At 33.9% G+C, this 13618-nt stretch overlaps 6 protein-coding genes across 6 annotated transcripts; 3 read left to right on the top strand and 3 right to left on the bottom strand.

Annotated features, from left to right (window-relative positions):
- Positions 1-685: 685 nt before the first annotated feature.
- On the top strand, positions 686-1564 carry BCP1 (protein-transporting protein BCP1; the record flags this gene model as incomplete). The annotated part of the gene is made up of 1 exon (XM_003668784.1): positions 686-1564. The coding sequence occupies one exon, from the start codon at positions 686-688 to the stop codon at positions 1562-1564; it is 879 nt and encodes a 292-aa protein (XP_003668832.1).
- A 617-nt stretch (positions 1565-2181) lies between these two features.
- On the top strand, positions 2182-5544 carry EAF1 (Eaf1p; the record flags this gene model as incomplete). Its single annotated transcript, XM_003668783.1, has 1 exon — positions 2182-5544. The coding sequence occupies one exon, from the start codon at positions 2182-2184 to the stop codon at positions 5542-5544; it is 3363 nt and encodes a 1120-aa protein (XP_003668831.1).
- Positions 5545-5861: 317 nt separating this feature from the next.
- Positions 5862-7619, bottom strand: GGA1 (ubiquitin-binding protein; the record flags this gene model as incomplete). The annotated part of the gene is made up of 1 exon (XM_003668782.1): positions 5862-7619. The coding sequence occupies one exon, from the start codon at positions 7617-7619 to the stop codon at positions 5862-5864; it is 1758 nt and encodes a 585-aa protein (XP_003668830.1).
- A 512-nt stretch (positions 7620-8131) lies between these two features.
- CNL1 (Cnl1p) lies at positions 8132-8491 on the top strand (the record flags this gene model as incomplete). The annotated part of the gene is made up of 1 exon (XM_003668781.1): positions 8132-8491. The coding sequence occupies one exon, from the start codon at positions 8132-8134 to the stop codon at positions 8489-8491; it is 360 nt and encodes a 119-aa protein (XP_003668829.1).
- A 179-nt stretch (positions 8492-8670) lies between these two features.
- SPC110 (Spc110p) lies at positions 8671-11700 on the bottom strand (the record flags this gene model as incomplete). The annotated part of the gene is made up of 1 exon (XM_003668780.1): positions 8671-11700. The coding sequence occupies one exon, from the start codon at positions 11698-11700 to the stop codon at positions 8671-8673; it is 3030 nt and encodes a 1009-aa protein (XP_003668828.1).
- A 426-nt stretch (positions 11701-12126) lies between these two features.
- On the bottom strand, positions 12127-13299 carry TRP4 (anthranilate phosphoribosyltransferase; the record flags this gene model as incomplete). Its single annotated transcript, XM_003668779.1, has 1 exon — positions 12127-13299. One exon carries the CDS (start codon positions 13297-13299, stop codon positions 12127-12129), a length of 1173 nt encoding a protein of 390 aa, XP_003668827.1.
- Between the last annotated feature and the right edge of the window lie 319 nt (positions 13300-13618).

The following is a 13618-nucleotide window of genomic DNA, read 5'->3' as shown; positions in this document are numbered from 1 at the left end:
AAAACGGCGGCGCTAGCATTGCAACAGAATTTTGAAAAAAAAATGCATTGGGGACAGAAATATATTTTATTGATTCGTTATTACATTTTTTGATCTTACAAAAATAGCCAGGTTTCGAATTGTTATCCACAAATATAGACATATACTACTAGGCAGAAATGCATTAATTTTCTGGTATTCCTATTCTAACAGGGGACTAGTGTAATTAAGCCTAAATAAAATATTTGTAAGCAATTGAAAATGGCATATGGACAGGGCCCCCAGCACAAGTTATAAGTAGTCTTATACGCGAGCCTTTCTAATGGGCATATACATATAAAAAAAAGGGTTGATTGAAGATACCTGAAAGAATTCAATTTCAAACCTGCAAGCCTCATCACGGCTAATAATGTTAAAAGTTTAGAATGTCGGAACAACCTTTACAGAAGCAACATTGTTCGGGCAACTTCTCAGTTTTACAAAATAGAAAAAATACGCGCCGTCGACGGCGCGATGACCAAAGAAAAATTTATTGATAATTTTTCCTTCTTCATTTAATGAAAAATTTTAGCTTGCATAGCGTCGATGATAATGATGATTAGAAATTGTCTTCTAGACTGCGAATACATCTTCAAAGTGCTATCTCGTGAGAAGAATTGATCAACAATAAATACGAAATAAATAACTCTTCAAAAAAATATTAGAGATGGTGCAACCAATAAAGTTAAGTGAGATTGTTTCCAGTAGGAAAAGACGTAATTCCGCAAACGATAAGGCAAACAATGGTACTGATTCGGAATCTGAAATTGATATCAGTAGTACAGACGATGAAGCAGAAGAAAATAACAAAGTGGATGATGAAGAAGAAATTGTGAATATTGATTTCGATTTCTATAATGGTAACCCTGACGTTGATTTCCATGCTATGAAGAATCTTTCACGTCAATTATTAGGGCCTCAAGAAAGTAATAAGATTCAATTGAGTAATTTGGCTGATTTGATTTTGAAATCTCCTACAACGACTATCAAAACTGATGGTACTGAATCTGATCCATATTGTTTCTTATCTTTCATTGACTATAAGGAGAACAAAGATAGTGATTATGCGAAATATTTACATAGCAAGATTGATTCCAAACTGACTATGTTTTTCAATAATATTGATAATTCTTCGAATAAGACGTGTTCCCTGGTGATGAGCGAACGTTTGATTAATATGCCACCAGAAGTGGTACCTCCATTATACAAGATTACATTAGAAGATGTCACGACTGCCCTTGGAGATGATAAACATTACGATTTCTATGTTATTGTTAGCAGGAAATATGAAGTAAATTTTGACATGGATAATGATGATACTGAGACACGTAAAGATCGTACTATTAGTAATGATAGATCAAAAAAGAGAGTCAAGAACGATGAAGTTGATTATTTCCATGAAGAAGATCGATTTTTCGAAAAACATGCAAAGGTTCATTTCGAATCTGAATCACGTAAGGGTATAATTAGTTCTTATATGGTGATGGATCATGATGGGTTGGTTAAGAGTATTTCTGAACTAGAACAAGAAATCGCGACATGGTAATCTACAGATGCCATGACAATGGCAGCAGCACTGGCGACAGAAAGACACGACATACACTGGTGTTGACAATTCATAGACTATATCGACGATAGAATAACCATACGGTGACTCTACTTTTAGGTAATGTAAATATACAATGATATATATTTATATATAATACAGCAAATCTTGTATATCATCACTTCTATAGTTTTTAATTTGATCAGTTGATATAATCTTGTCGTTACCCTCCCTTTCTGTGTCGACTAGAGAAAGCGAACAATTCCGAATTGTCAACAAAGACACTTAAATAGTGATGATGGTAAAGCAGAAACAACGAACAAGAAAAGAAAGAGGACGCTTATCCCATTATAACAAGAGAGGAAGTAGCATTTTTAACTCACTGAAGCGCATTCACCTTATACCATTGGTGAGGTATCTAAAACATTTGCATCTCGGTTTTCTCACCTCGCTTCAACATTTTCTGTCTGCAAGCTACTAGAGGGCGTATATCTCTTAAGCAGTATATCATTATCATCCACTCGGCAATTGCTTGTTCAGTCAATCGTGGCTAAAGCTATACATTTATTGAGTCGACAGAAATACAGACAAAATAATCAAAATACAGATATTACGTAATGATCGCTAAATCTAGTTCGGATCTACCCGCCGGCACCAGCAGTAGTGACAATAACGCTACGACTAGTGAGAAGAATAACGTTGTCATACCTCCCAATAATAACAAATTGCTATCGTCTAATATTGATAAAATGATAAATGAGAGAAATGACAGGATGGTCCAATTATATTGCATGTCAAGATTAAGCGACCTTTTAAAGATCAATGATAGAAAAGAAATACATGAACAAATTGATCAATTCGTTTCTGAAAATAATATAAGGAAGGGTAAAAAGTTTCAAAGGCATACGTTACCAAGATCTTCATATCTCTTACAAAGAAAATCAATTTCACCAGAAAATATTGTAAATAAGAACAATAAATCATCCCGAACGCCGACTCCTTCTCCTAGAGCAATATCTCCATCTGCTCTAACAAAAGGTAATATTACGGGTACTAATCAAAAAAGACAAAATAAAACCCTTAATAATAACAATAATAAAGTTGGAGGTAGTAAATCTTTAACTGACTTATCATATTCGAAAATAGACACTCATACAGATAATAATATTCCAAGGACATCGTCAATAACCATTGCTAACCATTACGTTTCTTCTAACAATTCAACCTTGAAAAGACCTTTGCAAGATGAGCTTGCAAGCACTTCCAAAGATGAACACCTACCGCCAGAAAAGAAATTAAAATCTAATCTTTCTACTCCTATTTCCAACAATAGTAATAATAATATATCAAGTACTCCTCTAACAAGACCTACCCCAGTGAAGCAAGAATTATACTATCCAGGTGTTAATATATTACCTTCTATACCAACTCCAGTCAACTCAGATAATGAATTTGAAATTATTCCACTTTTAAATGATTTAATGAAACTAAGAAAAAAGCAAGAAAAGGATAAAATTATGAATGATATAAATCATCAAAGGCAACAAGAAAAACAAAAATCATTATCGGATATTAGCTCAAGGAACCAAGTATATTTACTAATGAATGAAACAATACCATCGAAAATACCGCAAGCTTTACCATTGGCAGAATTAAAATATATGGCTCAAACATTACCATTAATTAATCTAATCCCAAGAGCTCATAAAGCTTTAACTACAGATATCATCAATGATGCATTAAATGAGTCAAGAATTACGGTGGTCGGTTCAAGAATTGAAGAATTAAGAAGATTGGGTCTTTGGTCACTACGACAGCCTAAGAAATTTATTGATTCCGCAATGTTTAATAATCAACATACCCACCATTCAACATTGCTCAATGAAGCGAAATGGATGAGTACAGATTTTAAAGAATCTTTAAATTTTAAAATTGCAATGTCGATGGTGGTGGCAAAAGCTGTACAAGATTATTGGAAATTTGGTAAGATAGTTTGTATCAAAGTTAAAGAGCCAAATTATCTTATGTCTATAAATATTAATCCTGATACTGTTACAACGACTGTTCCTACTATTAACGATAATGATGCAAACTTGAATAATGGAAACAATTCTTTTGTCGATGATGTATCCACAGCATCCTCTAACGAGAAAGCCAACGATAATACCGATGACAAAACTTCGAATAAGGAGGATATAACAATTGAGCGTAAAGCGGAAGATGAAAAATATATTGATATTTCAAAGTTACTAGAAAGACCAGATCCATCAAAGGAAATTGTCCCAGTTGAGTTACCCTCAATATCATTAGAAGAATACGAACAACATCTCCAAGATGAATTTAATAAGGATTCAATGAAATTAATCCTAAACTCAAATAACGATCCGATCTTGTCTCCATTAGAAAAAACACTATTAAAGGAATTACCCAAGTATATCGGTATCAGTGACCATGAACTAACCAGTAGCCAAGACTCTTTACCATTCACCCCAATTTCGAAAGCTTTAGTTACATTAGATGATGAACATTTCTATAAGTTAATTGAAAAACAAGTAATTGATGAAGAACAATCCATTGCTCAATTAAGTAAAAGAAGAGGTATGTTTTACGGTAATAGAAGAAGTCATTATTTGAGGCCTCCACCGGTACCTTCATTACGTTATTTACAAAATCGAACTCCAACTATTTGGTTACCAGAAGATGATCAAGAATTAGTTAGAAATATAAATTCATATGGTTATAATTGGGAACTAATTAGCTCTCATATGATCAGTGATAGACCAAGCCAAAGTTTTATGTCGAATATGGAAAGAAGAACTCCTTGGCAATGTTTTGAAAGATTCGTCCAATTGAATGAAAAATTGAATTTTAATGATTTGAAAGGGCCAAGAGCTCATGCAGCACAACAGTGGCTGATGGAAGCTCATAAATTTCAACAAGCCCAAAATAGGAGAATCTCACCACTTGGTGTTGGACCAGATTCGATACAAAGAGGACATAAAAGATTACGTTGGGCAAGTATGTTTGATTCGATGAAGAAAATAATTAAGAAGCGGGAGAATGCACCCAAACCAAACGCAACACAACCAAGAAAACCACTCGATTGTAAGAATATGAAAGTTCCTACTCCAGCAGAAATGTCAGAACTAAAAGCTCAACGTGACGATGCGTTGAGAAGAGACATTCAGTTAAGAAGAACAGCAAAGAATAGAATACAACAGAAGCAAATACAAGCTGCTGCTGCCGCTGCGCAAATTGCATCTTCGCCTGGTGCTTTACCAACTTCCTCGCAAAACCAAAAATCTAATAGGTCGTCCACATCCACTGGTAGAGCAAGATCAAGTACACCTAAGCAAGTTCAGTCCTCTTCGTCCTTACCAAACAACGTCTTTAATAATAACAATAATAATATAGATGTGAATGGAACTAATGCCGTAAAGAGATCACTGAATCATATTACTCAATCTAATTCAAATCTTTCATTGTCCTTGCCATCGCCTCCCAAACAACCTACTGCTTCAAATGCGGGCCCAACTCCTTCTTCATCAGGTAGAGTCTATACAGCAAGAGAAGTTATTGAAACATACATGAGGAAGATTATGGCTCAAAAACCAGACATCTCTCCCAAAATGGCCATGAAAGCGGCAGAAAATTATTACAACACTTTGAAAGAGCAAAAGCAACTGCAGCAACAACATCAGTTGCAACAACAGCTGCAGTCTCAGTCTCCTACTCCCTCACATGCAGTAACTACTTTATCTTCTGCGCCACACCCTCAGCAACAGTTTCCAAATGGTAACGGTAGTAATCTGGGCTCCATGCCAAACGTGAATAACGTATCTTCAAAGATAAAATCACCAACGCCGCAAGAAATCTTGGAAAGATCTCAACAACAAAAACAGGAGCCATCTCAATCTCAACCTCAACCTCCATCTCAACCTCAATCTCAATCTCAAATTGAAACTCTTCAGGGACCATAATACAAAGCTAGGTATTTATTTTTTTCTTGACGATGATCACTATTATAATCATTGAATTAATAATCATGAAGTATCTAATAATTTCCTTACGATGGAATAATAACATTACCTATAACTTTATATTGAAGGTTCGACAATTTAAGATTCATATTATAGATTGGACCAGATGCGAGCCATATTTGATATTATTTTCTCTGTACTATACAATATACAGTTCTACAAAAGACGTATTATTCATTATATAATATATGTAATAAAAATATACATCGTTTCCTTGTTCCCCGACTTAATAGGCTCTTTTAAACGTATTATTATATTTATACTTTAGGTAACGTAAATACTGCAGTCTCTTCAGCTGGACATCCTGACTTCATATAATTTAATTTCCATTTAATTTTCAATGGTTTAACAGAGCTAACATCAAAGTTATCAACCCATGCTTCTTGTGTGATACCATTTTGAACTAAAGGTGGTAATTCATTAGTTGATTGTGGTAATAACCGTAATTTCATCGATTTGGGGATGGCCACTAGGAAAGTCAGTTGAGTTAGATTTGATGTTGATGTATTACTGAAATAGGATTTTAGTTTTATCGTTGTGTTTGTTTCTCTGCTTAGCTCGAATTCGATCTTAACTGTCGAGGATTGATGAACCAAGATTCTTGTTGATTGTGCTTGCTGAGATATAGTAGTAGAATCACCGAATAAATCTAAGGAATTTGCGTTAGCATTGTTAGTCGTAGTTGTAGTATTGGAGGTTGTCGTAGACAATTCGCCGAGTAAATCCAAAGAGTTAGCGTTAGCGGGTGTTGTTGAGGTGGTTGGTTGAGATGGACCACCCAATGAGATGCTACCACCTACACCAAAATTTTGAGATGGAGCAGGAGTAGATATTGTTAGGTCATTCAAATCCCCTAATAAATCGTCAACTGGAGCGCTATTTGTGTTATTATTGATCGCATTAGTTTGCACTGCAGGAGAACCTGAATTTGTAGCGTTATCGTTGTCGTCACCAAAATCTAACAGATTTATTTCGTGGGCCAATGCACCGGAATTAGTTTGTTGGTCAGATGCTGTGTTTGAAATTGCAACAGGATGGATTTGTGATGCAGCACTAGAATTACCGATTTTCAACAGCGAATATTTTTCTAACAGTTGATTAACAGTATCGTTGAATTTCAATAAATCTTGAACTAATGCATCGTCATCATGTTCTTCTTCAATAATCTTTTGGAATTTTGGTTGAGCACCCTTTAGTGCACTAAATAATTCCTCAATAGTTTCGTTACTTACATCTGGCGATGCAGATGTTGACATCATTTCATTGAATAAATCAGCTTTACGTTTTAATTTATTTAATTCAGTTTGAATGGTTTGCTTAGCATTTCTTGCGTTGTCTTCTTTAAATCCAGCCATGATCTTCATTAATTTATTAGCTTCCCTTAAATCCTCTGGTTTACCACGTCTAATTAATTCTTCCAATTTGGCGGCCTGTGCGATTTCTTGTTCTTTTTGAATTTCACTCGGAGTTTTCAATTGATCAGTTTCTCTCATAACAGCCAAATCTTCAGCTTGGATCTTTGGGAACGCATAGCCCTTATATTTCAATAATCTTCTCATATCCCTAATGTAACCTAAATCTTCCTTATAACTAGAATGTTTACAAATAGTTTGATACCATTCCTCGATAGCAGTCAATACCAACCTATGTACTTTAGAATATCTCATAGGAGGATGTTCAGGGAACCTCTTGACCAATTCGTTCAAAAATTCCTTTCTTGAGATTTGTAAATGGAATGGATATCCACAATTCTTAACTAGGACGTCTAATAAGGCCAAGGCAAAAATAGCAGTATGCACATCTCTATTGTTGATTAGATTAACGATGGCAATAGCAGCATCTCTTGGAGCAGCACCCTGTTTTTCATTAATATAATCGGCAACATCTAAATTCAAAGCTAGATCTGGTTCAGGAAGAGACATTCTACATGCTCTTTGGATCTTTCTTAGAAGAGGACTCCCAGAGGCTTGGGCCCTTCTAATCGGAGTATCAGATAAATAAATTCCGCTGGACATTTGGTGTAATTGATTGATCTGTCAGTTCCCTTTTTGTTAAGAATTACTTCTTCAGCTTTCGAATTATGGAATAGGGTAAAAATATAACGAAGTATCTTCAATACTGAACAATATAAAACGGTTTTTAATATAACAATAACTTCTTTTCCAATTTAAGATACAATATATATCTGATACTCGGTACAGCGTTGATGTTCGATAATTATTGCTTCATATATTTTTGACTTCTTGCAAATCTGTCTGTAACGTTCCATTGAAGTTGATTAACCTGTTTCTTAAATTTCAAAACTTAAAGAACACCTCCGTCATTTGATACGAGTCAGCAAAGCTAGTATAGTAAAAAAGAAGCTGGTTAAGAAGATAAATTAAGAAGAACTAATACTCGATCTGTTATACAAATCTATTGCTGTCGAAAATTGGAACTGTTTTCTATCTTAGGTATCAAGTACTTACTGTATTACGTTTGTAGTTTCTTCTGTTTGAAGCGTCTGATAATAACATAATTAAATGGCATGTCTGTAGATTTGACTCCAGGGGCTGCAGACTCGAAGTTAGAGGAGGACCCATTGGGAATCGACAAGTTGAGCATTGATTTTGATTATTTGCTTTACAAGATCCATGGTTACGTGGAAACAATTCAGTTACAAACCATTGATATTTGTCATAATCAATATACTTTGATTGATGAAGGAATTATAGAAGGTGTAATCGACAGAAATATACAGGAATTCAAGAAGTTGTTGGAAAAATGCAATGAATTGGAAAACCACTTCGATATGTTAGATCAAATCGAAATGATCACGAAAACTTTCAGCGAAAGATTGACGGATTTGGTGACAGAATACAGGCAAATAAAACAATCGCGATCGTAATTGTTATCATGATATCTATAATGTTATCCTGCTATCTATATACTTAGGAAGCCCTTAATGCGGGGAATAGATATATTTTTATTATTACAGACGCTGCGAATTTATATAGTACAGGAATTGAGTAAATTCAGATATTTTATTTTACAGCTTCTTTTGTAAATGAATAAGTATTTTTTTATTTACCAGCTCTGGGTATCATCATTTAATGCAATTTTTCTTTCCAGGTATCGAAGCCTCTGTCTATCCCATCTATGTTTATTGGCCACACGTTTCATTCGTATACATGCAAGTACCAATAATGCCACGCTTTTAAACTTCAACTGTTTCTGATTATCTCTTCTGTCAAAAAACCTTTGTTCGTTATTATTTCTGTAAAAATCATTGAATGGATTTATTTCGTAGTTATTTGACCATTGCTTATTCAGCGAGTCGTTATAATATGGATTGTACCGTGGTATAGGATCTGCATCATTATTTTTGTTTTCACGACTTAGATATATGTCATCCTTAGCCTTCAGATAGTTTAATTTGTCATTCCTTGAAATCATTTTCAGAATTAAATTCAGGTAATCAATTTGTAATCTCATATCATTGTTTTGTTGGACTTCCATATTATACTTGAGCTTATAATAATCAATATTATCTTGATATTTTGATACAGATGCATTGGAGAATCGTTCAGCATCATTGGTGCCTCTGGAGCTCAAAGGTTGGTTTTGAAGACGTCTTTCCAATAACAAATTATCATCTTCCAATTGATTTATCCTTCTCATTAGTTTTTCTTGCATATTTTGATACCTATCTGACATGCTTTCATTTTTTTCATCGTTATTTTTGTTCCTCCTCTTATATTCACTAAATTCTTTAGTTATAGAGTCTAAGTTAGATAACGTATTTTTCAATGTATCTTTATAGGCATCTCTGGATTTGGAAAGCTTGGTGATTTCAATTTCCATGTCGGATCTTTGATTTTGTAATGCCTCTAATTGGGCAAGTAGCCGTTTATTTTCATTCAGAGTTTCCATTATTTCATTTCTATAGGAATCTCTTTTATTATCTTGTCGATTTATCAAATTGTTATGTTCTTTCGACATGGAATTAAACTTAGATATCCACTCATTCAACTCTCTATCATGTTGGGTTTCCATATTAACTTTAGATTCTTTAATGGTTTCTAATTGATTCTTTAACTTTGCTCTTTCATTTTTCAAAAGCCTAACATCTTCTTTCAATTTACCTAATTCTTCAGTGTACTTCATTTCCGTTTCCTTGATTCTAAGATCAAATTTCTTCAAGTTCTTATTTTGATCAGTTCTGATTGCATCTCTTAAATCAGCTAATTTTCTTTGAAGATCTTCGATTTGATCTTGTTTTTCCTTTATCACTTTTTCATTTATGTCGCTAGTGGTCGAATTCTTCACATTTTCAAATAGTTGATTTTGTAATTGTTTTATTTGAAAATTTGTTTCAATTAATTCTTTTCTCTTTCCATCCAGCTCTTCATTAACTATCTTCAACTCTTCCTTATGAACTGATTTCAGTTTTTCAATTTTATCTTGTAAACGAGATATTTGTTCTTGAGAATCAACATCCTTTTCATTCAAATCATGCACTTCTCTCGTTAGCTTTTTCAGATCTGAAGTTAGTTGAATAGAAGCCTTTTCAAGATTATCGATAGTTTGTTGCATAGATTGGACCTGTATTTCAAGGGTTTTCTTGTTTTCTTCACTATTCTTCAAGTTGCGTGTTAATTTACTATTATCTTTTTGTAAGTCATCGAAATTAATCTGAAGAGTATGATTAGTTTCTTCTAATTGCTTTATTTTTTCTAGTTCGTTCTGCATATCTTCTTTAATCCCTCTCAACTCGTCAGATCCTGCTATATCATGTCCTAAAAGAGCATCCTGAAGTTCTTGCCTTTCGGTATTTAAATTCTCTAGTTGCAAGTGGAGATTCTTAATCTTGCTTTCTAATTCGTTTATTTTATTTTTATAGTAATTGTTTGATTTTTCGGAAGTAGATTTATGATCTCTGATTTCAGTTTCATATCTTCCACATTTCTCGGACAATGCCTTCAATTCAATTTCAGATTCTCGTAGCTGAGATTTTAAGTCATGGATTTTGTTTTCTAAAGTTTCATTTTCTGTTTTTACTCTTTCTAACATCGATTTCTCCTCTATCAACTGTTTTTTTAAAGAGTCTATAGTAGATTGACTTGTTGTATCATTATTGAGGGAGTTTAGTTGTTCTTCCAATTTATGAATTTTAGCAGTATCTTTATTTATCAGGTCGTCTTTTTCAGCAATGATTCGATCCAACTGTGATAATTTAGTATCCAACTCTTCGTGGTGTTGAGTAGTCAAGTTTCTAATCTCGTGATCAGCCTTAGCTTTCTCCTCTTGTAATTTTTTAAACTGATTTTGCAAAGTATCTAATGCTAATCTTGTCTGATTGAATGAATCTTGTAATACCTTATGTTCTTTAACAAGTTTAGCCTCTTTCTTTTTATCAATTTTAACCTCCGCTTCTGAATGTTTTTCACTGTTCAGATTCAAATCATCATATTTCAATTTCAAAGTATTATATTCCGTATTTAAATTAATATATTTTTGTTTCCATTTACCAATCTCATCAATGATGTCCATATTTTTCAAAGTATTAAGGTCAAACCCGTTGAAGAAATTGACTAGAGTACGGATTCTGATTTTCAAAGTATGATTCTCCTTAATTAGCATTTCCACTTCTTCCTGTTGTTGTTTCAATGGTTTAGAACTGATTATATTATCGCTTAGTTCAGGCATTAAATTCTTCTTATATTCATCGTCTTTATTTTCGTTATTACGATGAATTGCATTAGAGCCATTATTTTGAATGTTATTGCTATCATGTGGTTCAGGTATCTTAGGTATAGTATCATCAAATTCAGATGAATAAGCGTTATCTTTATCACTTTCATCTGAAAGTTCATCTTGTTCTTCTTGGTTTAGAATAGCCAATGAGTTGACTGTATCGTTCAGACTTGTTCGACGGATTTTTCTTGGTGGTTCCTCATCATTGAAAAATTCTGCATCATTTACTATACCTTCAGCTCTTCTAGTCATAGATGGGGATTTAGTTGGAGAGTTATTAGACCGTTTATCTGTACCAATTGGCGTAAACTCTAATTTCTTAAATGCCGTGTCTTTGAGATGTGAAGGAGGTTGGTTCATCTTTTCATTTGAAAAATATATACTGTCAATCTGTTAGTTATATTTTTGGTCAAATAGGTCTTATGCGATACGAAGGCTGCTATTTTAATTGAGTAATGGCATAAATACAAATACTGGAAGTGCGTTTTTTCAAGAAGGATTTGTTTGTTTTGTTTTGTTTTGTTTTGATAATGATGTTTTCTTAATTCTTTGATTCTTTTTGTACCACGAAAAGAGAAACATGACGCGTTAAAATTATAGTGTCAATCAACTTTACATAATTTTTAACAGGAGAACTTCACAGATGAATAATAAATGATATTATTTAATATACATTGTACATTTCTATATGCGGATATATGTTCTATAATTCTATCATTTTGACTTTTAAATACGCTAGATGTGATTTATTACTCGACGGGTGGTGGGCATTGGTCTTTGTAAGAATTATAACGATTGAACGTCTTTTATAAAGTGAGACAATGCTCTTAATGAAGCACCAGATTGGATGCTCTTATCTGCTTCAATGACACCTTGTTTCCAATTTCTATGTCCTTCACTTAGACAATATAAAACAGCTGTGTTTAAAAGTATGTAATCATAGATTGGATGATTATCACCATATGAATATTTACCTGATAAAATTTCTTCTGTCAGTATTCTTGCATTCTCTCTTGGTCCCAATGAAGCACATTGGTCTAATGGATGTTCCATTAACCCGAACATTGAAGGTTCCAAATCAAATGATTCTATATGTCCCCTCTCTTTTTTATTTTTATCCGAATTTACATGCCACACAGTAGTCTTCCCAATAGGTGAAACTTCATCTAATCCTACATTCCCCCAAACAACAAATGTTTCACTATCAGGGTACACTAATGCGGCAGCTTTTGCATATTCTAAGGCCAAGTCTTTTGAATAAACACCAAGGACTCTCTTATGGATATGTTTTACAGGATGTAAAAGTGGACCCAAAACGTTGAAAATAGTCGGGATCCCCAGCAATTTCCTTATCAATGCCACTCTCCCCATCCCGTCATGGAAATATGGTGCTAAAAGGAAAAGAAATTGATTATCATTCCATAATAAATTTACCGTCTTTGCGGTAACTTTTGAAGAGTCGCATCCTAATATACCGATTAAATCACCAGCACCACTATTCGAAGTTGAAGCTTTCCCACCATGTTTACATATTTTAATACCGGGGATACCTGATGCGACTATAGCTGCTGAAGTGGATACATTGAAAGTGTTTTGTCCATCACCACCTGTACCAACGATATCTAAAATTGTTTCTTGTTCGGTATTCGTGGAAGAAGAAGATGCGGTTTCACTAGTTAAATCAACCATATCTGAAAATTGTAAGACGGCCTTTGCAGCTTGTGCGATATATTCAGCTGTATGATCTAATCCGGTAGTTCTTAATGATGATAAGAAGCTTGCAATTTTTATATATGTTGACATGAATTCTAGGTCGACTTCACCGTCAGGATGAGTTTCATTTGTGCTTGCTAATAATTCCATAATCAGTGTTATGGCGTTGAAAAGATCATTTGCGGTGAAAGTAGGTGGAGACACCAGGAGTTTCCTTGTATATTTGACTAAATCTTTTTCAGACATTAATCTTAATCTTTCGTGATATTTAGGTACCCTCAACTTGAGAAAACAGTTGTAAAATAGATGTGTTTTTTAGAGTAGTTATACCACCCTTGTTGTGTAAATTTTTTGTAGCAGATTTGCTTTGTTTCTTGGTCTGTGAGCAATGGATCAGTTGCTTCACGTATCTCGAATGCTTGTTCTTTTCACTCTCTTGATAAAAATGTTGATTAATGTTCACTTTCTTCTTCGAGTGTTTGTTGTTGTTGTCGCCGCCGCTGCCTATTTGAGTCATCGCAAAATTAAAGACATAACATAATATGGGCCGCTCGCGCCGTCGGCG

This window comes from Naumovozyma dairenensis, chromosome 2 (assembly GCF_000227115.2).
Source record: "Naumovozyma dairenensis CBS 421 chromosome 2, complete genome".
NCBI lineage: Eukaryota > Fungi > Ascomycota > Saccharomycetes > Saccharomycetales > Saccharomycetaceae > Naumovozyma > Naumovozyma dairenensis.
The sequence above is the reverse complement of the archived record's forward strand: the minus strand, read 5'-3'. Positions and strand labels throughout refer to the sequence as shown.